The following is a 27,995-nucleotide window of genomic DNA, read 5'->3' on the forward strand; positions in this document are numbered from 1 at the left end:
AATAAAATAAGTAATCGATGTACGTCAATGTTCTTGCAGGTGGAACATTCTCGAATTTCCCAAAGGAGACATTTTGAAACGGGAATGTAAAGTTGTAATGGAGCAGTTTCATCGTCATTGCTGATGTGAGTACATAAGTCCTTTTTTAAAAGTGTCGCAAACTGTAATTATTTTGGTTTTTATTCAAAACTAAACCGAGTTCAAGTGGCGCCATGCTAGCTATGGCTACCATTTAGCGCGCTTCGAATGATATTTTAAGTAACAGTGTTTTACGATTGTCACATTTGATCTCAAGTCAAATTATTCCAACCAACGAGAACAATTTTCACATTTTTCAGTGTTTCAGATTTTTGACATTCCCAATTCAGTGCAGATATGCTACAATTTTACGGATATTATTTAAATTCTGCTGATTTGTCCCACATTTTTGTCTCACATTCGTCGCATTTCAGTGTCAAGCTTTTTAGCAATTGCACATTTTTGTTTCATCACTGTTTCATCACTTTCCCCCGAAATAAACATTTAATAATGTATGTAAAGAAAGACAGGAAAACACACTATTATCACAAATGAAAACACTATCACCTCACAGTGACTTTTATTTATGTGCAGTATTTGACACAATCGTTTGTTTTAAGAAATGTAACAATGATTATTTGAATAGTTCCGCGTTTTGAATGTGTGACATCCTGCAAAAAACAGCGTTGTAGGAAGCCGTGTTCTTCTTCCTTCATAAATGGGTCGCTCTGCTGCTTTAGAACTAAAACAATTGCGTTGGGAAATCCAGCCTAGCCTAAAACTGTAGTAATCTAATTTGACGTTTTTTTTAGGTCTTCCATATGCACCGAAAATAAACGTAATTGTGATTGTTAATGGACACTAGCAAAGCATATAATCACACTCTTGAATTTTAGTGGTCTTGACAGATAACGCTCACTTGTGATTGACATGTGCGGGGGAAAAAATATTAGAAATGTATCATAGTGTAGTTTTACAAGCACATCAACAATAATAATGAAGAGGAAATTGTTCATTGACTAGCTCTCTGTCAATCCAAAGTCAGTGTTAATATTTTTGTATTGGATGTCACCTGACAGTGTACCTAATGAAGTAGTCGGCAGGGACCAACTATCATATTTATCTCATTATGAGCTATTGCAGTTATTCTTCAGTGTGTCATATGATTTTGTATTGATGATGTGAGCGCTGCATGCGGCCTTTAAGTGTTATTATTATTATTATTATAATACATATTCTACACTGACAAAGTTTGTTTAGCTCAGCCAAAGTCAACAAACATGTATTTATTTATTTATTTATTTATTTGATAAACCTAAAGTGTTTAAGCTTTAAGGATTTAGAATGACACTTTATTTTGTCCATTCTCTTGACCTCACTGGGGTCACAAATGGAGCCTATCCAGTCGCAGGGCACATATAGACAAACACCCGTTGGCATTTGCATTCGCAGCTACACATAATTTCGCCTCAAAGCAAAGCGACGTTTGGTGAGGTAACGTTAGCGTCACATTTGATTGTGTTGAAAAAATGTCCTCCATTTTGCCGACATGTACAAATAAAGGATGACGCACTTTGTCACACACTGACTCTATTTTAATTATATATATATTTTTAAATACTACTATCACTGTATTTCAATTAAGTAATGACATTTAAACACTCGGCTCATTAGAAAGCTATTGCTAACCAAAACAGTAACAGCACTGTGTTGTTTTTTTATAATATTCTAGTTGTTGAAAAAAGTTTAAAACTGCACATCTGTGCATAAATTTCATAATTCAGAAATTGTAATTTGTTTGTGAGTAATGTGATAACTCAGAAAATATTCAACTCACATGCGTCACATCACTTATGGTTTTATTAAGATATTCAATTATCTGTGTGTGACCAAGTGATGAACAAACAACCGCAGTGTTACAGTTTATTTTGTAATCTGACCATTCAATGCCTCTTTGTTTCTTCTCTTTCTTCCAGAAATATGATTATTGTGATTCATATTTGCAGAACATAAATTTGTGCAACAAGCTGCTTCCTCTCAAAACTCATACAAACTCTTAAAATTTAATAAAAACAAAAAGTATTCACATCTGAATTCACACACCACAGGCTCTATTATTATTATTAATAATAATTCTCATTATTAACATTTATCAACTGTGGAACCATGTTGATAGGACAGCCCTCAAATTCACACAACTACTTGTGACCTAAAAATAAAATGAAGCAGCACAACTACAAATCTTGCTCGTTAGCTAGTGGCTAGCTGAGTTAGTTCATGCTCGTTAGCTACATGCTAACTCAAAAAGGGATTTCATCCCAAATTGCTTTCAGCAAGAATACAAATGCAATGACTAGCATGAAGCGTTTATTTAGCTGAGGCTAATGCTAAACTCTAATGTAAATACAATCAAAACCCTTTCGTTACATTTACCAAACTCTCGTTGCTGTAGTAGAGTTCGATGATAAACGATGCTAACAAATAGATGAATTTGAATTGTCAAGTCTTTTGTCATCAAGTCCATGCACGTTAAGACTCATAAAGTTGAGGCTAGTTCAGTTATGCACTACATGACTTGGACCTTGTGCAATCATAGCAACAGCCGCAGCAACATATGCTAACGTATGCTAAGGGATAACACAAAGAGGTCAATGAATGTTTTCTTTTAACCCCGATCTTATGTCAGGGTAGAGTCAGGTGTAAAGACTCTCTTTCTTTCTTTCGTCATCAAGTAAGACATCGATAGCCAACGTGTGTGTTGCTTCATGCTAGGTTTGTAGATAACATGGCCACACGCGTCGCTTTGACGTGTAGTCGAAAAAAATTAGGTCACCGATGGCCTCGACTGATAAACAATCGGTTTCCGGAGTTGGTCGCGCTAATGCACACTTCCTGTCTCTGAACGCAGGATGCTAATACGAGTAATGCTACTATTTCACTTGAACCTCAGACAACTGAAAATTGGCTAAGCTAACATCTTAGCTAATTGTTAAGATATAACCTCTTTAATGAATATTAGAGCATAACCATGTCAAGTATTTAAGGCTAGCTAGCATTAGCATTGTTAGTGTGTGTTCAGAGGCAGGGGGTGCAGGTGTGGAAAGAGGTGAGGCTCCCGGGGTTCGACCCGCTAACATTTACACGCATACTTATGAAATGAAAAAAAGTGAACAAAATTTTGTTTCAGGGCAATTGGTGCAGTGCCCCATCAGATCCAGCAGATGGTGCTGCAGTTAAAGAAAAACCTCTCCAACAAGTATTTTGTATGTATGCTTTAAAGATTATTGTTCTTAAAATGTTCATGTTTTCCAAAATAACTTTTGTCACATAACATTTGTCACCAGTGAGCAACCAGTGTGTTACATGACTAGATAAAATAAGCTATCCAAATTGAGTGGTGATTTTTTTCAAATTAATTTATTTTCATTTTAATAAATGTACCGTGGAAATGTGGAAGTTGTAAACTATTTTTTGGGCAGTTAGTTTTTTGTTAGTCTGAATGAGTGACCTCAGGAGCTCAGCCTTGTAGGTAAAAAAAATGTTTCTGTCCTTGTTGCACCAAACAGAAACGAGTCCTTCCTGGTAGGGTGTGATGGAAGCTGCCCCCTACTGCCCTGACGTTTTGGCCGCCCTCTGCTGCTCGAGTAGGGACTTGAGTGTGGCTGGCATGGCTGGGCTGAACGGTCGCAGGGGATACTGCGCATTTTTGCCGGGTACGTAAACACACTGGAAGTATCTTTGACCTGTCAAAACAAAGTTTAGGAAAGGAGAAAACAAACACTAAGTGCTGCAGAACCTACTTTTCACGTGGGCTTACACTGCCCTCTAGTGGCAACCCCCAAAACTATGCAGTGGTTCATCGTATGTATTAAACTTATACTAACCTGGTTTCTTCTTTCCTTCACTTTCACCTTCTGACTTTTCTACGAGAGGCACACACAATACAACAGATTGAGCTACTATGCTACATGCTAAGAAGAAGTCAGGACAAAGATGTGGGTGGGGGGTGTTGTCGTTTCAGCATGCTGCAAAGGTTTTAAGGTCAAAATGTAAAGTAGGGTTAGATAAGTGCAAATACAACGGCAAACGTTGGGACTCGGGGAAGCTACATTTGATTTTTATAACAAACTGATAATTTTTAGTCCCAAAAAATCTGTTTTAATATTAAACTAAAAAGGTTTTTTTTGTACCGCCAACAGGAATTGTTCACGTAAAATGTTTTCTTCATTTTGACACACTCATATCCTCACCACAAATGACCCAGATCTAAAAATCAAACGTGACCCTTGAATCCAAAAGTTTGCCCACCTCAGCCTTGGAGGTTCTTTTATGAAAAGGGACTGTATGGTAAAAGAAAGTGGGAAAACACTCGAGAAGAAGAAACGTTGCTACTAAAGATGAAGAAAATACATTTGGGAGTGTTATCTTGCTCAAATAAGTCAGATTGTTACAGCTCATCTTCATATTGTGCTGATGATAAGAAAAGAAAAAGACAATTAGACACAAAACAAATACCTCAGGCTCTATAGGAAGCTCTTTTTCCTCCCTCTGATGACAACAAGCATTAAAACACTTTTAGTTTTTTGAAAACAAACATGAAATTCTTTTGAGCACCTTTGTGTGTTAGAGAGGAAAAAGCAAAAAAAAAAGCTGTCTTGTTAGCAGTTGCACTGATTGATAGTTATTTACAGATCATTCATTAATATTAGGCGGAAGGAGAATTTATTTGCGCAACTTTAGCTTACTTTCTACCAGGGCTGAACAACTAATGGAATTCCGATATTGTTTATAATAATACAGATTGCTTGTGTTTTGTTAAACAAAATAGATGGAAAGAGGACCTTGTAAAAAATAATTGTACATTAAATCCCAATCGCAATAAAAACAAATCTCACTGGTCACACACTTAAGTAGAGGCTTCCGTACTTACTGGCTTGCGAAGGTTCCTTGTCTTTTTTGCCTGAAATTGAGTTTGTTTGTTTTTTAATTAAATGAACAAACCATTAAGCGTACACATAAAGTTATCAATCTTACTTTTCAGTAATGTTGTTCTTGTCTTGGCTGAAGAGAAAGAGAAAGCATGCGTGTCAATCAACAGACAACATGCAAGCAGCCATTTTGTCTCCCTCACGTGTTTGCGACGATTTGTCAGGCTTGTCCGTCACATTTGCCTTCTTCATCGTGTCCAGCAGTCCGACCCTCAGCTTGGTGGACTGCGGTGACGATTCTGCTGCCTTAGGACTTGGAATTGGACCTTCTGCTAAGCCAAATTTTAAAATGAGGGCAGGCACCATCCAACGGTCTCAAATACAACTTTTTTTTTACCTTTTTTGGCTGCAGAGGAGCAAGAGGTCCTTGTTTTGCTCTTGACAGCATCTGAGAATGACCCCCCCCAAAAACAAATCTGTTGCCGTGACAATATCAAATCACAAAACCGACAGGCAATGAGTCACCTGTCTTTGAGGCAGATGTGGAGCTTCTCTTTCGTCTTGCCACTGCAGCATCTAATGAAGAAAACAAAATCCTGATGATTAAAAAAAATGACATTGTCACCACGGCAACCATCTTAAAAAACAGTTACCTCTCTTTGGAAGAGCTGCAGCACTTTTTTGTGGTTTTACAGCTTAATGTAAAAAAAATAAAATAAACATAATTAAGACACATTTTTTTCCTAATCGACCTCAGCATAGCCACCATTCCCTTAATCTATCAGTGGATTAAAATGAAATGTCATACTTCAAATTGCTATCCACTTCTGTAAAAATAGCCCGGTAAGTAATATTATACTATTGATTATCTTTCGTTATCAACCTGTCTTTGTAGAGCCAGCTTTGGTTTTGTCTCTTTTGAGCCCGTCATCTAAAATCGAAAATAAGCAATGGAAATGGTTAGACGTGTACCTAATAAAGTGGCGGCAAAGCACGAACAAATGTTAGGTGGGGAGAGAATGCAAAGTACCTTTGTGATCCTCAGTCGTCTTTTTCTTCTTGGCTTCTGGAATAAATACATCATTAATAAGGTGGAACATTGAAAATGATAACTATAAAATGAGAAGAACCTTTCTTTGCAGACGATACCATCACGTCTTTGACACTCGCTGGTTCAGCTTTTGCTTTTACGTCTGGTTCTGCTTCCTCTGCTTTCACGCCGACTGAAGATTCATCCGCTTGTCAGTTTCGATTACAGCTTCGAACTCGTATGAGTGTCCCTCACCTTTCTCGACTTCGGGCTCAGCGGGAGATGCTTGTTCTGTGGCTTCTAATGGGACGGTTTCGACCGCCTGGACCGGTTCAACTGGCTGTACCGGTTCTGCTTGTACCGGTTGGACAGGCTGGACTGGTTCTGCTGGTTGCACAGGCTGGACTGGTTCTGCTGGTTGGACTGGCTGGACTGTTTCTGCTGGTTGGACTGGCTGGACTGATTCTGCTGGTTGGACTGGCTGGACTGTTTCTGCTGGTTGGACTGGTTCTGGTGATGGCTGCATGACCGGTGGCATGGGCTGAGCATAGTAGTGGGGGTAGAGTGGCGGCATCATCGGGTGGGGTTGGTAAAGTGGCGGAGGGTGGGTGGTATGAGTGGTCAGAACCGGAGCAGCGGAACCTGTAAAGATAAGATTTGTGTGAATACTGTGGTGCACAGGAAGTGGAAGTCCAGTAGGCTACCTGAGGCGGTTGGAGGCGGGTATGGAGTGTCGGTCACGATCTGATGAACTGGGAGGAAAAAAAAAAAATTCAGGTGAAGGAAAGAGAGATCCGGTTGCGAGAAGTCCAGTTGTTGAACACTCACCGTACCAGCCCGGAGGAGACGGGCAGTAAACTGGTGCCGGTCTGCAAGGACCGACTGGAAGCAATACAACCACATTTTTAATAAAGCGTACAGTATTGAAAAATGTAAGAGGTGCCGACGTACCGTCTTGCACCGGTTCGGGTACTTGTGCTGGTTTTGGACTTTCCTTCTCAGGAGGTGCTAGTAAGAAACACACAGAAACATTTTTTAACCTAATTTAGGATCTATATTACACTGTTTGCTTAGTTTCAGTCCGATCTACTTGAGTTGGATCTATGATTGGCTTACCTGTTTTGGGCTTCTTGCTCTTTTCTTCTTTCTTGGCTTCTTTAGGGCAAAGAGAACAAATGGAATCAGAGCAGCACACATAAGCTGTGATCTTCACCTCATCTCCACGTACTTTTGAGAAGCATCGGAATCCTCCTGATCCGTCTCATTTTTGGCTCCAGACTGGCAGTCCTGGGAAGTGCTGGGCGGCCAACACGTGCATTATTTGCATCTCCTCAACATCAAAACAACAAGCTCGAAAGTCCAATGTAAGTGGCATCACCCACATATAAATTACCTGTTCTTTTCGGTTTTTCTGTGATCTTCATCGCTTTAGATTCTTCACATGAAAGAAATAGAAACATAATCTTCCGATTCTTAACTGGAACTCAAAAGTGTGTTATGGACTTTTTCTCTGTGGACCAACCTTTCTTCTTGGCGCTTCTCACGGCAGACACTCGCGTCTTTGCAGAACTTGCACAGGGACACACTGCAAACCAGTAATTATTTAGTTCCAATTGAAGCGATCAAAATTGTCGTCACGTTTCCTCACTGACCTGCTGGGACTTCAGCTTCGGCCTTTGTCACCTTATCCTCTTCGTCGTCCTCTGCTTTTTCGGGACTGATGTCATCTACAGCCATGTGTGGAGCGGTCAGGAATGGAAGAAAGCAAAACAAAAGTATGGATAGATGCATAGATGGATGAAGTGGACGCTATCATCCACTATACCTGACAGCAAGTCATCTTCCTCCTCATCGTCCTCATCTTCATCCTGATGAGGCGCCAACTGGATGTCATCCTTAAGGTCAAGCGCAGGCTCATCTTCCTCACCCAAGGTCAGTGGTGGTAAGCCCATATCGTCATCCACTATACCTGAAAGCAAGTCATCTTCCTCCTCATCGTCCTCATCTTCATCCTGATGAGGCGCCAACTGGATGTCATCCTTAAGGTCAAGCGCAGGTTCATCTTCCCCACCCAAGGTCAATGGTGGTAAGCCCACATCTTCATCATCGTCTTCATCCAAGGGAGGTAGCGCTATGTCTTCATCTTCCTCATCGTCTGTGACATCATCGTGGGCGAGGTCTTCCTCATCGTCGTCATCAGTCAATGACGCGACAGAAGTAACGCCTTCATCTTCCTGGCTCTCTTCTTCCTCTTCGTCATCATCTTCATCAGCGTCAAGAGCAAGATGAAGGTCTTCTTCATCTTCCTCACTGAGAGGGAGCGCAAGATCTGTGTCAGCGAAGGCATCGTCGTCTTCGTCCCTTGTTATATCTTCATCGCCATCCTCCTTATCTTCATCAGCTGCATGTTCTCCTTCGTCGTCATCTTCACCAAGCTCAGGTGTGGCCTCATCTTCATCTTCCTCATCAGCAAATGCCTCCGCCACCTCTTCGGCAGCTTCATCACTCTCAGGTTTGGAGGCCTCATCTTCTTCACCCTCAGCAGCCGCTTGCTCCTCTTCATCGTCATCAGTCTCGGGTGTGGCGGCCTCATCTTCATCCTGAGCAGCCTCCTCCTCTTCATCTTCAGTGTGAGGTTCGAAGGTTTCATCTTCAGCAGTAGCAGTGACTTCCTGCTCCTCATCTTCCTCCTCCTTCACCTCCCCTTCTGCAGTGGCTTCTGCTCCATCGTCCTCCTCCTCATCAGCGTCAACTTCATCCACTGCATCGTCCTCATCCTCCTCCTTTACCTCATCCTCAGCTGCCTCATCTCCCTCCTCTTCTCCCTCATCAACTCCTTCATCGACCACACCTTCCTTCTCTTCATCCACACCAGCTCCATCTTCTTCACTGCCCTCGTCTTCCTTATCTTCCCCAGCAGCTGCCTCCTCCTCCTCCTCTTCTTCCTCCTCTTCCTCCTCTCCATCCACACCAGCTCCATCTTCAGTGCCCGCCTCCTCCTCTTCTTCCTCCTCTCCATCCACACCAGCTCCATCTTCAGTGCCCGCCTCTTCTTCCTCCTCCTCCTCCTCCTCCTCCTCTCCATCCACACCAGCTCCGTCTTCAGTGCCCGCCTCCTTTTCCTCCAACTCCTCCTCCTCCTCCTCTTCTTCCTCCTCTTCATCCACACCAGCTCCATCTTCAGCACCCTCTTCTTCCTCCTCATAGTCCTCCTCATACCCCTCATCCTCCTCTTCCTCCTCTTCCTCTTCTTCATCCTCGTGGACCTCTTCAACTGCCGGCCGTGACTTCTTCACTTGCATCTTGGTGACTTCAACAAACATGGAGACAATTCGTCAGCAATTAAATGGCAGGGCAATGCAACTTTAAAATACAAAAGCAATTAACAAGCCCGCACCTTTACTTCGAGATGGCAGGAACTCCCCTGGAATACAGAAGACAAATAAAATCACAGAACTCTTAGCCGTTACCTTTTCTTCTCTTGTGTGATGTTTACACTCACCTTTTTTCCTCACAGCATAGAGATTTCCTAAAGAAGAAGGAACAAATAACGTTGAGTCCCATCACCAGAAGGATAGAGACGAACAGACAAACTCCATCAAAGTATTACCATCGTCTTCATCTGGCGCAACTAAGCTGGCGGCAAACTTCAACATGGCATGGACCGCATTGGTGGACCTCTCCACCATGTCGTTGACGGCCTTGGCCGGGTCCGAGCTCATCCTGCCAAGGCCTCCTGCCAGGGAAGCGTCTTGTAAGTATTTGATTGACAGGCTCAAAGACAAACTACTTTTTTAGTAAACTTCCCTTTTTATAAATTACTATGTATTAAATGGAGACTATTCCCACAGTAAGACATCCATAAAAGCACAACAGGCCAGGTTGAACGTGCTCATTTGAATACTACCCTACTCGCTGGTCACTCTATTAGGTACACTATCGAATGAGATCAATACAAAAAAAAAGCTGCTCATCTTATTTAACTAAGAGATTCCAAATATCCCAAATGCTTACCATTTGACAGTGCAGGTGTACTTAATAAAATGGCCAGCGAGTGTCTTATCCCCCCCCCCCCCACTTGCTGCCATTTTCAACCGCATTCTACCAACAAAATGCCAAACTGTGTTCAGAGGAGCTCGATTTGTCTTTTGTGCCCATTCAAGCTCACCTGAAGTTCAAATATGATAAAAAAACAAATATTTTTTTAGCACATTTGAACACTCGAGAATCACTCCTGCATATCCAAAGGCTTTAGACACAAATAATAGCTATAGGGGCACACTCAAGGAGGTTAGTGGGAGGGGGTCTGCGTGAAGAGGGGGTTAGTCAGCGGGAGGGTCTTCTTGCCTCGACGCTCTGAGTCTTTAAAAACCTTCCTGGCGCCAGGACCTGCTTGCAGGAAGTAGAAGAAACAGGAAAAAGAAAAAAGAGCTCTAGTAGCTGTGTTCATGCTGGTGATGGGAAAACAGAACATGAAAGTTGTCCTGACTCATCAACTCGAATTGATCAAATCGATAAAGACACGCAGGAAGTAAGATCACAAGTTTAGTTTAACACAGAATGTAAATAAGTAGAAGGGCTCACCTGAAATGGTTTTGTAATCCGCCAGGTCAAACATGATGACAAAAACGCACGACCACGTGACCACGAGCGCCAGCACGAGGATCCACGCCAGCGGTGAGCTGAATGTCGAGTAAATGTCATCGGCGAAAGTTCGCTTTGATGCGCCATCGGGCGGCGAGCCGGCGTCGCCGTTCTTGCCGTCAATGACCATCGTGGTGGTGCTGGTGGACGACCTCACTGAGGAGAAACATCCAACCGCAGGTAAACACGCATCCACAACACTCAATCGTTTACGTTGGGCTGGCGAACGGGCCGAGACCGTTAGCCGATCTCCCCGGCCACCTGTTGACTTTGCTCAGCTCGCGTTGGCGTCGCTATTGCTGACTCACAAGGCTTAGCGGCACTCGACAAAACACGCACACACACCACATAGGACAACGCAACACTTGAACTAGCGAGGGGACGCCACATGAAACCATCCTGCAGCTTTAAGCATCATCCTTTGACACTTGTGGGACTTTCATCTCAGCGGTCATGTTTGCTTGTCACTACAAATGTCAGCAGTAAGAATACGTTCCCCCCCCCCATGACATTGTGTATGGTGTTTCCAGACATTTTTTCAAAAGTTTCATCCCCTCCAACCTTTCAACCTGACCCTTCAATCATTCTTTGTCCTTCCCCGGTGTGATTATTCAGCCGTGCTGGAATCGTCCTTTTAAGGCCAGCAGCTATTTTCATTCTTCTCTGCTTCCCTGACTTGTCTCATCTCCTCACAAGTCTCCAAAATCAGAACATCTCCTTATTAATAAGCGGGCGGTAGAAATGTCTTCTAGTGTAATGTGCATGCCAGGCCACTAGTTGGCAAAATGTTTTCTGACTAGCATCAGACGCAGGATACCACCTGTGTGAAAATGGAATAGCGGAAACCCTGAACTGGGGTTGCCTTACCTGTATAGTCAACGATACATAGAAATAATTAGAAAACATCATCAGAGTTGGCAGATACGTCAGAGCCACAAATAAAAACACCAAAGACACCACCAGTGCAACAACAGTATTAATGTGCACTAAACGATGATCAAAAACACGATCAAAGAAACTACATCACAATCAAAGATTCTATTGGATCAAAAATGGTCAAATGACTGTCAAAGCCACAAGAAATCTAATTGATCACCTCAACAAAAGACTTTCAAAGACACAATTGATTCTACGTCACGTTCGCCGTCCAACAAAACATCAGTCATAATCAATGACACCATCAATGCCAATCAATGAAATGTGTCAGTGTTAATGTGCAATGATCCTGCTATACACCAGCATGGCAGCATTGCAAATAGATGATACATGAGAGGAGCAGAATATTTTTAGCCACGTCCATGCTAACTACCCTTCACACACACAAACATGTACAGGAGCAGCCAACTTTTTACCTTCTGCTTCAGTCATTGCTGTACATTCAAAGTGTCGGACGCAGAGTCCGTTGCCATGAAAACAAAATATGGATCCTTCTCGACGGTGCAATCGATAATCCCAAAGTGACCGAAAAAAGATTTTTAAAAAAATTCAAAAATCATCGACAAACACTTTGAATTCTTGCAAAAGGTAAAGCCCGGTGGTCCGGCTGGCTGGGGGTCCAAAAGGGGGACAGATGGAGGAAACCAAGTCGAGGGTGCTCGAAGTGCGAGGCTGACTGCCCGCCCCCCACTCCCGGCCGACAGATTTAGATCAGGGTGAGACAGAGACGTCACCTTGTCCCCGCCAGCTGCCGTTACAACTTTACGTGGCTTGACTCCGGTTCTGAACCCGATTCATTCACATGTGCATTCGATCCGGTTTGCCTGGTGAAACTTTTCAGCCCGCACCGGTGCACATTGATGTCATGGTTGTGTGGCGGCTGAGTTATTCTTAGAGCAGCTGCCATTCGCCTTCGCCTTTTTAGGCCTGAGGCGTGACCTTAACCCCCCCACCGGTTCACTCACAACCCCCCTCCAGTTAGCCCCCCCCACACACACACACACACCCTTCTTCCACGAGCTGTCATCAGTTGAGTTTATATAGATGTATTAATACATGCATAGTAAAAAATAACAATATTAATATTGATATTAATATTACTATTCACATTGTGGTATTTTTTGCAGTGTTGTGTTTTTTCTTCAATGGTCAAAATGTTTAACCTCTGTTTAATTTTCAAGTGCATGTAAAAAATGTAATATTTTGAAATATAAAACTGAACATGAAGTAATGAGGGGAATGATTAATGTAATACAGAAGCCCTTGCGATACACACCTTATCCATTAGGTGGCGGTAATGTTCCGAAACTGGATTTGTAATGCACTGTTTGAGTAAGCAAGAGACACACACGAAGAACAAAAAGCAGCGTGCTACAACAATGAAGATTTGTTGTGTTATTATAATCATGACAGGTCATATTTGTTTATCTGCGCTTGAAGTTATCCTTTCTTGCTGCAGGAAATAAGATGGTGGGACGCAGTACTATAATGCATTTTGTTACCATTAGTGGAACTCGGTGGCCTTATGAACGTAAGTTAATGTAGCCCGTTAAGGCAGCACAGCATCGATGTTAATAATATTCACACAAAAGCGATCTTTAGCATGTTCTTTATTACGCAAAATGCTAACAGTAGGTAACCCAAAGCATCCGTTCATCAAGATAGATGCCCTTTGAGTGTCATGCTATTTATAGACACGTAAATGTGTATTTTAAGTTGCGTGATTTTGATCCAGACTGTTACATTTCCGTTGCTCGTTTGCTGGCACCACATAAAAATTGCCTTGCGCACTGTTAAGTAAATGAATGTTGGAGCCATTAAATTTCGAATGCATGGGGCCTATCCTTAACTAATGGATTATATGTTTTATTTGTTTACGTCTGGGGGGAGGGGAGTACTAACGAGTCAAAACAAGCCCACGTTATTCGTTAGGTTGCTCTTCGCCCAGTTAAGTACATACTATTATGTGATTACTCTTCGAAAGCATGTGCATAGTTATTAATTGTGTTTACTAAGTGCGGAGGCGTCCATCTTACTTTTCCGAACAGCCAATCGCAAAGCTCCCGGAGCTGACGTCATTTTAACGCAGAAGTGGTGTAAAAAAACTTTTTTTCTCCCCTCTAATAATTAAGTTGTGATGGATAGCTTGTTTAAAATGCCACCCCAAAAGACTTCTGTTCGTAATAAACCAAAGAGAACAAACATAATGAGGACCATAGAACTAAAAAAAGAACTTATTGCCAAATTTGAAAGTGGGACACGGGTTTCTGACCTGGCTACTCAGTACAACATGGCCAAGTCCACCATATCCACCATATTGAAAAAGAAAGAAGCCATCAAAGCCGCCGATGTGGCAAAAGGAGTAAAAACACTTACAAGTAGGAGGCATTATCCTATGGAAGATGTGGAAAAGCTTCTGCTGCAGTGGGTCACAGAGAGGCAGGCAAGGGGTGAAAAGGTGTCGGAGCCTATCATTTGTGAGCGTGCACGGCAGCTGTACAGCGATCTGACTCGCGACAGCCCTGGGGACAGCCCGGATGACTTCAAGGCAAGCAGAGGTTGGTTTGAAAACTTCAAAAAGAGAAGCGGGATCCGCTACGTGGTCCGAAAGAAGGACACCCTTCGTGCCGATAAGGAAGGAGCCAAGAAATTTGTGGAGGGCTTTCAGGCATTTGTCAGGAGTGAGGGCTTTCTACCCCAGCAAGTGTTCAACTGTGACGAGACTGGACTCTTTTGGAAGAAAATGCCCAAGAGGACGTACCTCACGCGAGAAGAAAAGAGCCTCCCAGGACACAAGCCCATGAAAGACAGGCTGACTTTGCTGCTCTGTGCTAATGCTAGCGGAGACTGTAAAGTCAAACCTCTGCTGGTGTACCACTCGGGAACCCCAAGAGCCTTTAAAAAGAACAATGTGCAGAAAAGCAAGCTGAGCGTCATGTGGAGGTCCAATCCCAAAGCGCTGGTCACTCGACAGTTTTTTACTGAGTGGTTCCAGGAGGTGTTTGCTCCCAGTGTGGCGGAATACCTGACAGAGAAAAATCTTCCGCTCAAGGCCCTTCTGGTCCTGGACGCCTCACTGGCTCAGCCGACAGGGTTGGGAGAAGACTGGAGCAGTGACCACGACTTTGTCGCGGTCAGGTTTTTGCCGCCTAACACCTCACCGCTTCTGCAGCCCATGGACCAGCAACTCATCTCCAACTTCAAGAAGCTCTACACCAAGGCACTTTTCCAACGGTGCTTTGAGGTAACCATGGAGACCAACCTTACCTTGAGAGAGTTTTGGAAGGACCACTTCAACATCCTCCACTGCTTGACTGTCCTGGAAAAAGCCTGGCAGCAAGTCACCAAGAGGACAGTGCAGTCGTCCTGGAGGAAGCTGTGGCCGGCCTCCACGATGCCCAGGTTCTTTGAAGCCTTTGAGCCTGATCCTGCTCTGGAAACTGACGTGGTGGATGAGATTGTCTCCCTGGGCAAGTTCATGGGCCTAGAAGTCGACAGCGACGACGTGGAGGAGCTGGTTGAAGAGCACACCCTGGTGCTCTCCAACGACCACCTGCAGGACATTCAGCAGCAAGACATTCCCGAGGACGCCTCCTCCTCCGGGGAAGACGCGGGTTGGAATGACAACATTCCCACAGCGGAAATCAAGGAGCTGCTGGGCTACTGGGCCAAGACGCAGAGTCTGGTGGCCAAGTGGCACCCTAGCGTCACCGTGGTGAAAAAGAACATCAACCTGTTTGACGGAAACGTGGTGGAGCACTTCCGAGCCATCCTGAAAAGTCGCAAGAGGCAAGCGGCTTTGGACAGCATCTGCTCCAAGGAAGAAGCCAATTGTGAGAGCAGCGGCAACAGTGGTGAGCTTCAAGCGTCGATCAGTGGAGTTAAGAGAGGAAGGAAGGACTGTACGCTGGAAGGCAACTTGGGTCAAGTCTTCACAGAAGAGGACACGCCTTCTGCCGAGTGACATTTGTTCTCTCCACTCCATCATAATCATCATTATCATGTCTGTCACTTACATGACTGTTAAGAATATAATTTCCTCTCTAACAGGAATTCAAATGTGCATTTTTTTAAAAGTGGCAGTAATTGAAAGGTCAGAGCATCTGGTCTGGCCACTGAGATCAACCAGGAGTCAGTGGTCTTGGTTCCTGTGTAGACAGTGCAGGACACTTTGTTCTTACGCATGTTAATAGCGGGGATGGGGACCCGAATCCAACTGGCAGGGATCCCTCCTCAGAACCAGACCAGACTTGGAACGTCAGGTAATTGTTTTGAATTATTATCATCATATCTGCGGTTTTCAAAAATTATTCAAGTATTTAATTCAGTGATTATTTACATCCCACTAGAGGTAGACTGATTGACTCACTTAATGTGTTTGCAGACTTGAAGAAGCTAACAGTGGATTGGACCTGGTGAGAGGTCCTAACATCCGCCAATGCTTCACACTCGTGTATGTTCACATGGTCTTTAAAATATGAGCTGTGTTTGAGATTGTTCCATTCATTGTTTTCTGCCGTATCACATGTTTTGTGTTTTGCAGGAGCTAACCTGGGACCTGTGCCACCTTCATCACTGCAACGAGCAACATCTTCAACAGCAACACAACTCATTTTTATACAGAACATATACAGCTGTCGGCCACTTTGTGGTGCTGGCACATCGGAATTTAAATGCTTTGAAAATAGCACAATAAACCTCGAACTTAAGTCATAATTGATAGTTGTAATATTCGCAGTAGTCCTCCCTATAGTGATGTTGAGTACTTGAGCGTTTTAAGACTATATACCAAGGTTGTTTTTAAGAGTGTCTTCACATGAAAAGTGTGTAGCTTCTTTTTACACTTGTATGACAGTTAAGAATGTTACTCAAAACAGTGCCAAGTATGGACAACGGTACCTATTTGATAACTGCTACAAAATCTAAAGGAAATTGGGAAAGGCCTTTACTGTATTTCTCATGAAAAATTAAAAAAAAAAATCTCCAAACTGTAATCTACAGGAATGCTCTTGATTTTTTTTGGGTTGATATAGTAAATAAATTTTCAGACTGTTGGAACCAGGAATATTTTGATAAAGGGCTTGTCAAATTGCGTGTTTTGTTTATGTTAAAACGACAGTACAGTACTTACAATTCCTACAGTACATGAAGGCGGCGCGAGAGGGCGTTCCTACGACGTGCACGTAAATGCACCGTGGAACGAACCACTCGCGTCTTTTCCGATCCGATCTTCTATCTCATTGGCATCGGAACTGCCTTATTGTTGTTCATCCGTGGCTCCACAGGCCAGGCTGACACCGAGGTTCGGCGCCCGGCTACGGTCTGCAGGAAGCCGGACGCCGCCTCTCGGCTGCTTCGACGTCCTTCCCCACAACCACAACAATAATGGCAGATTGTTTAAAGTAAGCAGATCGCACCTTGCATGTCTTCTGCAGTCAGGCTCGACCTTTTATTTGTTCATTTTACTCTGGTCACATTGACTTTTGCGCTCATATTGATATATGAAGCTTGAGTGTCGCCTATCACGACATGCATGTATGCACGTAAACGCAACACATGCTTTGCTCCGAAATGAAATACAGTATACACATGCATCCGACATTTCTTAAAACCACAAAAACAACTGTCATATTGTATCTTGATGTCTTGGTTCATTAAACGTTTTTCACCATAGAACGTAATGGACTCGACAAAAGTATTGGGACACCTCTGATCTTATCAGGCAGGTAAAGACAATTGCTTGCAACTTTAGGTGGAAAATTATGGAAACTTAGTTTTGTAAAGTCATTGTCCATTTTTTAGAGCAATGATGATTTTTAAGAAGCTAAAAACGCAGTCAAGATGAAGAGAGGTTACGCCGGAAAAAGGTACAAGGACAATGAAGTTGCAATTTTTGAACTCTTGTATTTTCAGGACTTTACATCATCACTTTTGTATTGTTTGTATCAGGTACCAGAATCCTCACAGTGTCTCCATAAATAATCCGAGCACCAGCTGCTCCGGTCTTGCCAAGGTTGTCAGGCTTCCTCCCAGGCTCTTGTTGAAGGACATGTGGCCTCACAGCAAAGGAACCTCCCAGTTTCAGGACCGAAACTTCCACTCCTGGACTCCAGGTGGAGAACCACCACAGGAACAATTATGGCCAGATGAAGAAGGGCACTCCAGTCAGCAGGACATGTGGACAGTCACGGCAGGCAGGGACAACAACCGAGGCCAGTATCAGGCTGGCAAGCTGCCTTCCTCAGAACCAAACCGGACTTGGAACCCCAGCAGAAATATATTCTGCAGGCCTGGTAATTATTGTCAAATATTCCAATTCCTTTCATTTATAATATTGATTAGTCTATAAAATGCTTCAGATTCGGTAGCAGCAATGGTTGGTGGTGTCCAAAACGATGCAGATGTCTTCACGCTTCAGCCTAGTGAGGAAGAACAGAAGAGGCCACCAGTGATCTCCAGCAAGAAGGAGCCTCCCACTTATCCTCCAGGTGGGGCTAACTGATAGCTCATTCACTGACATGGATGTTTAAAATCGTCAACTGGATTCCACAATTTGTCTGCCATGTTTAATTTGTAACACAGGCAGCCCGGAGGAGCAATGGCAGCTCCAGATCGTTGCCAGAGGTCGAGCCAACTGTCCCAAATGTAAAAGTGTGAGCAGGAAGACGGTGGAAGGGCTCAAGAAGCACATGGACAACTGCAGACTGGTCTGCACCCCTCAAGTCTAATATTTCAAATTGTCTTTGATAATAAAATGTCTGACGATAGATGTCGTTGACTGATGTGACTTGCAGCAAGCGTTTACGTGCCAACACTGCGGGAAGCAGCTCAGGTCTTCCACGGGGATGAAGTATCACATCATGGCTGACCACGGCAGCCCGGTAAGTGCCGAGGGTGGCCAAAAACTTCAGCATCAGAAGGCAGTTGTAAATGTTGCCTCGCCTCTTCACCAGCCGTCAGTGGAAGACATCCAGGACCTGGACGTGCGTGTCCTCAAAGACAAACTAAGGAAAATCTTGAAGCAGTTGGGGAAAGTCAAGTGCCCCAAAGAGGTAAAGTCAATTGTATTATAACACTTTTGTTAACAATTGTTATGATTCTCTGTTTTATATTGGATTTATTTTATGTATATACACAGGCAGCCAAATGCTCAGTGATATGTATTCCTTTTACATAGTCACCCCCTAGTGGTCAGTCTAAGATAGTGCATAACTAAAATGCCTTGCAGCAGGCTATGGTCAAGGAACATGCAGTTGGATGTTAAAATATCTCCAAATATGCCGACAATATTCTGACCAAATATTGTGCTTTTACGTGTTTTCCAGGGTTGCACAGCGACGTTCAGTAGCATCATGGGTTACATGTACCACATTAAGAAGTGCGGCAAGGAGCAGGCAGAACTGGACAAGATGCTGCTCACTTGCTCGCATTGCGGGAAAGCATACAAGTCCAAAGCAGGCCTGGAGTACCACCTCAAGTCCGAGCACACCCCCGTGAGTCCCGAGCATCAAGATGAGGCGATGGAGGTCCAGAGCCAGGCTGAGGCGGAGAAGACAGCCAGCGGCAGAGTCCAGCGGGCTTCAGCGCAGCTGGCCAACTTCCACATGGCGCAGATGTCCAACAAGGACCCATCAAAAGACTGTCCCAAAAGGCCCTTTCAGTCCGACCTGGTGCCCGACGACAAAAAGGCAAGAGTCAATCAAATCTGTCTTTGCTATTCACGGCAGGTCTTTCTTAAATGGGTTGTCTCGCTTTTAGTTGAAGTACTTGCGACCTGGCCTGCCTGCCTTCAGCCAGGAGCTGCTGAGGAAGTGGAAGGATGAATTGAAGCTACACAAGAAGCTCCTCTGTCCCAACCAGGTCGTGTGCGCCTTTATTCTGAAAAAAATATGTCCTCTTCAATGCAGCCTCCCGGTTTGTATTGTCTTTTAGGGTTGTGGATGCACATACACTAGCGTATCCGGACTCAAGGCTCACTTGGGGCTATGTACAAGGGTGCGTCACTTTCTCTAGATATTAGATTCTTCCCAGCGTGATGAACAAATGAGGCTAATGCGCACCATTCCCGTGCAGGGCGACTTTGAGGTGGGAACGTACCAATGTCTGCTTTGCGACAAGGAGTTTCACTCGGAGAGCGGTGTGAAATATCACATCAACGCCACGCATTCGCAGGTAACACGTGCATTTTTACATTACAAAATCAACTGACTCTGTTCATTAGAAGTTCAAAATGACGTACTATTACCTATGCTATTTGTGAGCTCGTCTATAGCGTTTTGCATCGTGTGTTAGCATTATGCTAGCAAAAAAAAGAAACGTCACATCATACGCTTGTATGCTTCAGGAATGGTTTGTGACCAACAAAAAAGCTTCCATGAAGTTGAAAAGGCAGCCCAGAGAGACGGTCTACCATACAGAGCAGAAGATCGTGGACCACCACCATCATTATCATCATCCTCTTTCACGGATGCAGCGCCCTTTCACGCTTCTGTGTACACCTGTGGAGCGTTCAGCCCAGCCCGTGTGGCTGGTTGATGATGTGAGGGCCGAGCAGGCCCCCATTGAGTTGGAGGAGGCCGACAAGATGGTGGAGGGGAAGCGCAAGGACGGCTTCCGGCCGACACGGAGCAGCATGTTGATGGAGTGAGAGACAATCGGATGGAATGGAGTTCCACTTGGAGGCCTTCAAAAGACAAAAACTGGCTTGATAAATCCAGGAGAGTGCAGGTGAGCTGAGAAGGAAGGTGAGAGATTGTTGTATGTACAAATGTGTTAATGTATGTAACCCTTTGTGTTCACCTACTTGCTGTAAAATACTTTAGCTCAAACTTATGTGCCTCTCAGATTTTATTTGAGTGGTATACAGAAAATGGTCATTTAACTTTAGATAAGAGACACACATCTATTGAGTTTACTGTGCTATTGCGTGTTTTATACTTGCCATGTGATACTTTTTGCTTGGCAGCTGTGTTCAAACATGTCATTAAATACTTTAAACCAAATTCAGAATCAGCACAAACATTTAATCGAGAGAAGTTTATTTGCATCACTAAATCAATAAAAAATGTAAAAAAAACAAAAATTGACCTGTCTTGACCAATGAGTGTCCGAAGTGTGCGCATGCGTGTGAAAGGGCTGCAGTCCTGCTCTCCGTTGATAGGGGGCGACGTGAGTAGCCCCCTCTCCCACTACAATAAACATGGCGGACTTGAGGCAGCTGAGCGCGAGTTTTAATCAAAACAAGTGCTGACAGTACGTATTTCCTATGAAAAACTCATTTGTTTCAGTGTCCGACCCAATGCGGTGGTTGCCAAAATATTTGGAGACCTAATTGCTACGCTCTACTTTCCGGGAGGGGGACTCGAACTCACATGTTCAGATTCGATCATCGTGGACTAGAACGCGGATAGTCTGCCTTCGCCACCTAAAAGGGGCGGTCGATGAGTCTACCAGGTGACCCTTTAACTACATCTCGGTTCGTCTTTTATGAAAATCAACTTGAATTGTTTATCAAATGTACTGCATTATAAAAGATATTGACGACGGCCCGGCAAGCTACCGCCAAGTTAGCATTAGCCTAATGATGCTAACTCAAGTGGCGTGACGGGACATGCCTGACAGGAAGTGTAAATTATTATATACAAAATTACAGTTAAATTTCAAAACTATACTTGTTAGGTTCATTGAAGACTCGTCAATTGTGGGATCTGTAAAGTTTGCATCAATACCTGTCGTGTAATAAATGATTTTGTATGTGTGAAATTATGTGTTACTGACTTGTTTTCATTGCAGCTGGACAGCCAACGTGACAAGACACACATGACGGAACGTCTGAGAAGATAATGTTCAAGGAAAGGGGGCCAGATGTTGACGACCCTGAGCAAGGTTTGTATATTAACCACAATTTGCTATTTTTATTTTTCATCTTCCTTTTCAAAAGAATGAGATTGCTTAAAATGAACTGGGTTGCATCACCTTTGCTGAGTGTGCAGTTACTCCAGACCCAAAGTCAATTTCCATCATGTATGTCCCCTTAAAACATGGAATTGAATGTACAAAATAGAATGACAAAGTTTATCTAACAGGTCAAGAGTTGCCGTCTAAGCCCTTCTTCGATTTAACACCCTCCTCCAGAGGTCGGCAACGTAAAAAGAACATAAGATTACGGGACTATGACACCTGCGAAACAAATGAGGACCCAAAGGATGAGGAAGTGCTGGCGAGGAAGCCCCCGGCAAAGGCGGCGGCAACAATTCCCAAGAACACGCCTGCCAAGCGAGGAGGACGTCCGAGAAAGCATACGCTGGTGGGTGCAGAAGTCTCCGCATCACCTCGCGTGGCCAACGGGGACGTCTCGGCCCATACGAACAATTCCCCCTCGCCTGTCACTGAGGGGTCTTTGGAGAATGGGATGCCGAAGCCAAAGAAGAAGTACGTGAAAAAGCAGAAAGTGAATGTAGAGCCTGTCCCACCAAGTGAGACGATTAAAGAAGAAGAACCTGAGGTGTTGTCACCAGGAGGCCGCCCAAGGAGGAGTGCTGCTAAAATGTGAGTCACGCTATAACTGAGAGCAAAAACATGACGCTGTCATGTTATTACAATAATTGCTTGAGAATGATTTTTTTTATTGGGGTAAATAAAAACAGCCTTGTCAGTTTTAACAACCTTTCTGACTACAATGAATTATATTAAGATTCATTCAAATCAGACTTTGATGGAAAGACCTACATTCTCTGTGCTTGTCACTTCAAAAACATTTTAGGGCAATTAAGTTCCTCCACGCAATGGTGAAAGAGGGAACTAATTCTTCCCTTGACGGTCCAAACGAAGCCATCCCCAAGCCGGCATTGGAAACCACGCAGGAAAATAGTCCTCAAGAGAAAAAAGGTACAACGAGATAATACTGCGAGCCACGTACATTTTCATAAGCAAATGTAATTTGATCCACAACCAAGGCCGCAGAGGCAGAAAGAGAAAATATTCGGATGGTGACGCTGCAGAAGACGAGGACTTTGTTCCCGAGCTCGCGGAAGCCGAAGCATCGGAGGAGGAAGACAAGGAAGAGCTGGAGGTGGATGAAGACGACTTGAGCGACTCGGAATATCACAAAGAAAAATACAGTTGCACTGTTAGTGCCTTGGTTCTACATCCACCTTAAGACGGGAGCCCACCATATTCGGGACTAATTATAAAAAACAAATTTCTCCTCCAGACTGCTCGTGTACTCCAAGTTCCCGCCCTCTTGTTTGGCGCCATTTTGGAAACCGTCAAAACTCACAAGAAATTGTAAGTCTCGCGTGGATGTTCTCACTTTATCTGACCAGTTTTGAGCCTAAAAATATAAATACATCTTTTTTTGTGTCACAGTCGTGACATGCAACTCTGTAGCTGGGTGTTTCCGGAGTGGCTGCCCTCCTCCAGCGTCTGGCATCGCGTGCCCTCCAGGTGCTTCCCTTCACCGTACGACAGCAGCCATCTTGTTGCCCTCGCAGTCTGTAAAAGTGACGTTAGCGTGTGTTTTCCGCAGTCAACTGGAGTCCTATCTACCTCAGGAGTGTCTCTCGGCTGCTTTCAAAGTGTCCAGGGACGGTTGCGGAAAGGAGACGCCGCTGCAGAGACTCAACAGGTACAAACATACTCGCCGGCCTCGCTTTACGTGTGATCGGATCAGAACGACTGATTACTATTACTACACTTCGGTGCAGGTTTGAATCGCTACCCGCCCACCCGCAGTGCTGGGACATGCATTTGTTCACCGGCGGGCCGGTGTGGGCCATGGAGTGGTGCCCAACGCCAGATTGTGCGGTGGCTTCGCAGTACTTGGCCGTTGCCTGCCACAAGGACATGGAGGAGCAGCACTATTTTCACAAAACCTATTCTGGACCGGCGTTGGTTCAACTGTGGGATGTGGGCACACTGGAGTACAACACCAGGTCTGCATTTCATCAAGCTACTATGACCTTAAAAAAACTTTTATGTTATGTTAACTTCCTGCTGTTCTGCAGGCCAGACTCCCAGCCTAGCCTAGCATACGGGCTGGCCCTGGACAAAGGTTTCATCTGGCACTTGAAGTGGTGTCCATCAGGCGCTTGGGAGTTGCCAACCTCCCAGAAAAAGGTCAGAGGAGGTTTTTCCACATATCATTATGTTACACTGTGTATTAACTCGTGATTTTTTTCAAGGCTCCTCTATTGCCGAGACTTGGTCTCCTGGCCGTTGCTACTTCCATGAGTGTGGTCACCATCTACAGCCTGCCCCATCCCGATGCCCTGCGCGCGAGCCAAAAGCACCCAGACTCAGGTAAAATCAGAAAAACTTCCCACCTTTTCTGATTTCCACCCCACAAATACTGCAGTACACCATTTTGTCCAGCAGAGAGCAGTGTTGCCACACTTAGAGTCCACAAATTCCCGCAGTCAGCCCCTCAAAATGTTTTTTTTTTTTTAGCTCCTAGCATATATGAGGATTAGATATGTTCATCATCAATCACACACGAGCATCGCTGTCAAGTCAAACCACTTGCAACTGCCCACATCTTCAATTAACTGACCCGCTTCGGGCGGGTGGGTGTTTTGGGGGCGTCACACACTATTTAATGTCTTATCTATTTAACGGTGTGCCGGCCTACTCGCTTTTAGTGTGACGACGGCGCCTGTGGTGGCGTCGGCTCAGCGTCATATACCCTCAGAAAGTGTGCGGCGTAGATAAATGACTTGCACACACGTCTACCTATGCTGCGTCTGTGTGTCAGAGATAATCTGATGAGACCTGCAGAGCTTGCAAGCAGTCACGTCACACTTCACAATACCACAAAAGGGCCACAAGCCAAAACAGAAGCAGTGCTACACTTTGGATGTAAAATCAAAGTCTGACATTTCTCAACTCACCCCTTCCCGCCCATCTCCGTCCTCACCCAGTGAGCCATGGCCTTTCCTTTCCATTTTATTTCGTAGAAATGGGTCATTGAGCGACTCCATCAGCTCGCCGCGTCCAAGCATAACTTGCGCGCATTAGCTAGACTCCATAAACACACACACACAGAATATTACACGCTACTGAATTAATGCGGTGCGCGCGTGTGCGTTATGCCAAATGTATGCTTTGGTGAGCAGGTGTTGCTTGAGGACATCTTGAAAAAAAAAATTCCAGGGAAGCGTCCCAGAAGGCAGAGAGTGGCAAAAGAGCAGAAGTGACGCTAACAGCGGCTCATTACAAATGCTCTTGTCCCATGAATGAATGAGGCATGAAAGAGAGGAGGAAGAGGAGGTGGAAACAGCAAGGGGGGGGGTGTAAAAGACAAAAGGTGCTCGGCGGCTCGGGAGTAATTGACTGTTCCTATTTCTCCCCCATCAGAGTGGGATCTATAATTGAAATGACAAAGAAGATGCATTACACGGCTGGTTGTTAGCGTGGCAAAGCTGTGAAATTTACACCGCTCCTCGCGCTTATCCCGTCAGTCAATTTGAACCAACAGACAAGTACAAAATATAGCTGAGTTTAGAAGGGGGAAAAAAAATAGAATAGTATGTTTTTCTCCACATGTAGGCGGTGTGACTAAATGTGATTTTTAACTTGGCAGGCGACGCCAGCCCGTCACCGAGCATTTACAAGGTGAGTGAGTTCTCTCTTGTTTCGATGACGCCCTTCTCCCGTTGTTTACTTAATGGCCCGGTTCTTCCCTGCAGCCTCATCCTGTGGTCACCCTGAAGCTGGGCTCCTTGAAGGCTCCTCCCCCGGAGAGCAGTGGCCAGGTTCTGTCCATGGACTGGCTGCCCGTCAAACCGCACGACATCATCGCCATTGGCTTCTACAACGGTACCTTTTTTCACACTTGCATGGAAAAATATTCCGTTTTTTTTTTTATAAATCTAAAATGTGTCTTCTCTTATTAAAGGCTTGGTGGGTCTGTGGGATCTGAACACCAAATCTCCATATTTACGCGTCCAAGAGTCACATGACCCTCCCAGCTTGCTGCCGTACAAATGCTTCCTCGCTCACGAGCACGCCGTGCGAGCGCTCACGTTCTGTCCCGCCAGCAGGTAAGATGCCTCACCCGTCAAATCTTCTGAGTGTGAAAAAGCTCTCAAGAATCCACATTGTCTTTTGTGGCAGACATTTTGTGGCAACGGCCGGGGAGGACCGCCTCCTGAAGACGTGGGATCTGCGCAGGCTCTACGGGCCTGTCACGGTGCACAAACGTTCACTGATTAATGAGATCTGCTGGCCCGCCAATGCACCAGGACTTCTATGGGCCCAGGATTCCGTCTTTGCAGCGTAACACACTCATTTTCCCTTGAATATTCATTTCTGGGATGTTTGACTCATGTTTCTTTGGATATGTTTTTTTTTTTTTTGTCCTCCAGCAACAGTGGAAATGGAGTCCATTACTTAGATCACCAAATGCAGTCTTACTTTGCCGTACCCAGGCAGACCACCATTTGGGTCTGTCACCGTATTTTTATTTCATTTGGGCCACGTCTCGATGCGGTCTCGTGACTTCCTCTCTCGTCGCAGTCCGCCTCCTACTCTGATTGGTTCCACGGTTTTCTGACGTCAGACATGATCGGCGATGTCATCTTGTGCATGTTGCCGCCCTTGTTAGACGGCGCTCCTCAGTACATCAAAAAAACAGTGGAAAGGAGATTTGTAAGTTGACCCCTGAACATTTACAGTGAAAATCAGTGATGTTGGGAAAAACGTTTTCAAACTTACCTATACTTGGAATATATTTAAATGTATGAAGACACTATTTCAAATGTTCCTTAGCACCTGTTAAGACACTTCTGTCTCCTCAGCCTGTCTACATGACTTCTATGGAGCTGCACGGCGCCACTGAAGAGGCGAATGAGGAGGAACAGGAAGTGTGCAAAGAGGAGAGGAAGGAGGATGATGAAGCAGAGGAAGGAACGAGTGGCGGCGGGAAGGCTGAGACTGGAGCGCATCCCTATGAGTCATACAAAGACACACAGAGGAAATACTATCTTCATCACACTGACAATAACATGGTAGGCAGTGTTAAATAAATTTGCTGACTGGTTTTAATATTCAATAAAACTGCCAGGTTGAGTGTTCAAAATTATTAAAAAGAGTTGTTTGGTCTCTTGCAGAAGTTATTTACCAAATATGGACGCTTGTGGAAGCGGATGAAAAACACAGAGTTCACCAATAAGCTCGATTTGGATCTGATGCCTTTGGCCTCACTGCACAAGGTAAACACACACACAAACACAACGCAACAGCACATGAAAAGATCAAGTCCACAACGAGTGATGGACCAAGAGCCTCCTCGTCCTCCTGGTGCGCGCGTGCCTGTGTGTAATGATGTGTAAAATAAGAAAAATGTCGCCCAGGGTTGAAGGCGGCGGTGGCCGCTCAGGCTTTCAATGAGTTTAGTTTGAACAGAAGAGGAGGAGGAGGAGGAGAGGCGGGGCAGTGATGATAGACAACCCGGCGGTGCAAAATGCTGCAGGGTTTTGTCTTAAAAAAGGATGAGACAGAAAAGGCCAGAGTAGGACTTTTTGTTTTTCCGACAATAAAATGCACTGAAGGGGACCAAAAAAGATGCAAACAAACGTCTCAATACAAATATTTCATTTTGTCACAAAACCCGGGTTGAGGTCCGGTTAAAAAAACATAGAAAGTTGTATAAAATTATAATTGTATATTATATATATATAATATATATACTATAATATATTGATAATGACTACAAGTGACCAAATGGGAGTTTGCCCAGCATGACAGAATTTTGTCGGACGGGTTGAAATTTGCTCCCGCCACCTTCATCTCAACTGGTCCCTGCCCGTCCCCGTCCACGTCCCCCTTCACTTCTCTCAGGTGCGTCTCAGTCCAAACCTGAGCTGCCACACGTGGATGGCATCGGGGGGCCAAGCTGGCCTGGTCCGCCTCCACTGCATCAGTGGAATGAACAACAAAGGCGTGCAAAACCTCATCCACCGGGCCTGCAGTGGCCCCCTGGAGGTCTCCCCAGATGACCCCCAAGACGTTCCTCAGGATGTCCCCTCAGACACCTCCCAAGACATTCCACAGGTGGGCCTCTAGGACATCTCCCCCGGATGCCTCCTAAGATGTCCCCCAGGATCCCATAAGACCGCGACAAATTGTTTTTGTCTTTTTTTATCCCATTACAGCAAGTCTAAATATTAAAAAAAGAAAGTTTTGTGGACGACTTGAGTTACGGAATTACTTGAACGCACCTTTATTTGGCCAAATGTTGTATATTTTTTAACAGAAAATAGCTTCATTATCACAAATATGTTATGTACAGAATGTATACGCATTTCTAGTCAAATGCTGTTTGAAATTTTAGCGTTTCTTATGGAAAACAAACTGTAAATATGTTGCCTTTTTCTATTCTATTCATTGTTTTGATGAATTAATAAAGTCGATTTTGAACATTGGCTCATGTAATTTGTTGT

At 44.4% G+C, this 27,995-nt stretch overlaps 5 protein-coding genes across 19 annotated transcripts; 3 read left to right on the forward strand and 2 right to left on the reverse strand.

The window, feature by feature from the left end:
- Window positions 1–1,860: 1,860 nt before the first annotated feature.
- Window positions 1,861–7,932, reverse strand: LOC119117852 (proteoglycan 4-like). 10 transcript variants are annotated; one of them, XM_037244449.1, is made up of 21 exons: window positions 7,802–7,932; window positions 7,629–7,703; window positions 7,499–7,561; window positions 7,370–7,411; window positions 7,205–7,273; window positions 7,096–7,131; window positions 6,928–6,990; window positions 6,805–6,858; window positions 6,681–6,728; window positions 6,232–6,618; window positions 6,077–6,169; window positions 5,977–6,012; window positions 5,830–5,877; window positions 5,600–5,641; window positions 5,472–5,522; window positions 5,344–5,394; window positions 5,150–5,278; window positions 5,053–5,079; window positions 4,949–4,978; window positions 3,903–3,941; window positions 1,861–3,761 (listed from the first exon to the last, which is right to left on the reverse strand). In XM_037244449.1, the coding sequence occupies exons 1-21, from the start codon at window positions 7,926–7,928 to the stop codon at window positions 3,625–3,627; spliced, it is 1,647 nt and encodes a 548-aa protein (XP_037100344.1). In that variant the 5' UTR covers window positions 7,929–7,932; the 3' UTR covers window positions 1,861–3,624. The 10 variants fall into 10 exon arrangements, 9 of the variants coding, with proteins under 9 accessions (XP_037100344.1, XP_037100343.1, XP_037100340.1 ...); XM_037244448.1 differs by having other exon boundaries at window positions 5,977–6,009; window positions 7,629–7,730; XM_037244445.1 differs by having other exon boundaries at window positions 5,150–5,275; window positions 7,629–7,730.
- On the reverse strand, window positions 7,929–12,436 carry LOC119118377 (protein Ycf2-like; the record flags this gene model as incomplete). Its single annotated transcript, XM_037245357.1, has 7 exons — window positions 11,973–12,436; window positions 10,561–10,776; window positions 10,324–10,365; window positions 9,587–9,712; window positions 9,479–9,505; window positions 9,374–9,400; window positions 7,929–9,286 (listed from the first exon to the last, which is right to left on the reverse strand). Coding segments are annotated over exons 1-7 (1,812 nt in total), but the record flags the coding sequence as incomplete, so codon positions are not given.
- On the forward strand, window positions 10,682–20,621 carry znf512 (zinc finger protein 512). 2 transcript variants are annotated; one of them, XM_037244442.1, is made up of 14 exons: window positions 10,682–10,800; window positions 16,842–16,958; window positions 17,231–17,282; window positions 17,359–17,423; window positions 17,506–17,849; window positions 17,916–18,044; window positions 18,139–18,263; window positions 18,351–18,437; window positions 18,510–18,608; window positions 18,882–19,244; window positions 19,315–19,416; window positions 19,489–19,551; window positions 19,630–19,728; window positions 19,901–20,621. In XM_037244442.1, exons 4-14 carry the CDS (start codon window positions 17,398–17,400, stop codon window positions 20,201–20,203), a joined length of 1,740 nt encoding a protein of 579 aa, XP_037100337.1. In that variant the 5' UTR covers window positions 10,682–10,800; window positions 16,842–16,958; window positions 17,231–17,282; window positions 17,359–17,397; the 3' UTR covers window positions 20,204–20,621. The 2 variants fall into 2 exon arrangements, with proteins under 2 accessions (XP_037100337.1, XP_037100338.1); XM_037244443.1 differs by lacking the exon at window positions 10,682–10,800 and having other exon boundaries at window positions 16,225–16,958; window positions 17,958–18,044.
- LOC119117849 (tigger transposable element-derived protein 1-like) lies at window positions 12,775–16,187 on the forward strand. Its single transcript, XM_037244441.1, has 3 exons — window positions 12,775–15,818; window positions 15,941–16,009; window positions 16,100–16,187. The coding sequence occupies exon 1, from the start codon at window positions 13,694–13,696 to the stop codon at window positions 15,518–15,520; it is 1,827 nt and encodes a 608-aa protein (XP_037100336.1). The 5' UTR covers window positions 12,775–13,693; the 3' UTR covers window positions 15,521–15,818; window positions 15,941–16,009; window positions 16,100–16,187.
- Window positions 20,197–27,987, forward strand: gtf3c2 (general transcription factor IIIC, polypeptide 2, beta). 5 transcript variants are annotated; one of them, XM_037244433.1, is made up of 21 exons: window positions 20,740–20,808; window positions 20,912–21,009; window positions 21,349–21,441; window positions 21,642–22,104; window positions 22,319–22,443; window positions 22,512–22,684; window positions 22,769–22,842; window positions 22,924–23,001; window positions 23,084–23,182; window positions 23,262–23,489; window positions 23,562–23,673; window positions 23,739–23,856; window positions 25,136–25,167; window positions 25,242–25,371; window positions 25,451–25,595; window positions 25,669–25,830; window positions 25,920–25,998; window positions 26,071–26,202; window positions 26,352–26,561; window positions 26,664–26,765; window positions 27,394–27,987. In XM_037244433.1, exons 3-21 carry the CDS (start codon window positions 21,399–21,401, stop codon window positions 27,616–27,618), a joined length of 2,730 nt encoding a protein of 909 aa, XP_037100328.1. In that variant the 5' UTR covers window positions 20,740–20,808; window positions 20,912–21,009; window positions 21,349–21,398; the 3' UTR covers window positions 27,619–27,987. The 5 variants fall into 5 exon arrangements, with proteins under 5 accessions (XP_037100330.1, XP_037100329.1, XP_037100328.1 ...); XM_037244435.1 differs by lacking the exons at window positions 20,740–20,808; window positions 20,912–21,009 and adding an exon at window positions 20,197–20,283; XM_037244434.1 differs by lacking the exon at window positions 20,912–21,009 and having other exon boundaries at window positions 20,722–20,808.
- Window positions 27,988–27,995: the final 8 nt, after the last annotated feature.

The sequence above is a fragment of the Syngnathus acus genome, chromosome 24, assembly GCF_901709675.1.
Source record: "Syngnathus acus chromosome 24, fSynAcu1.2, whole genome shotgun sequence".
Lineage (NCBI taxonomy): Eukaryota > Metazoa > Chordata > Actinopteri > Syngnathiformes > Syngnathidae > Syngnathus > Syngnathus acus.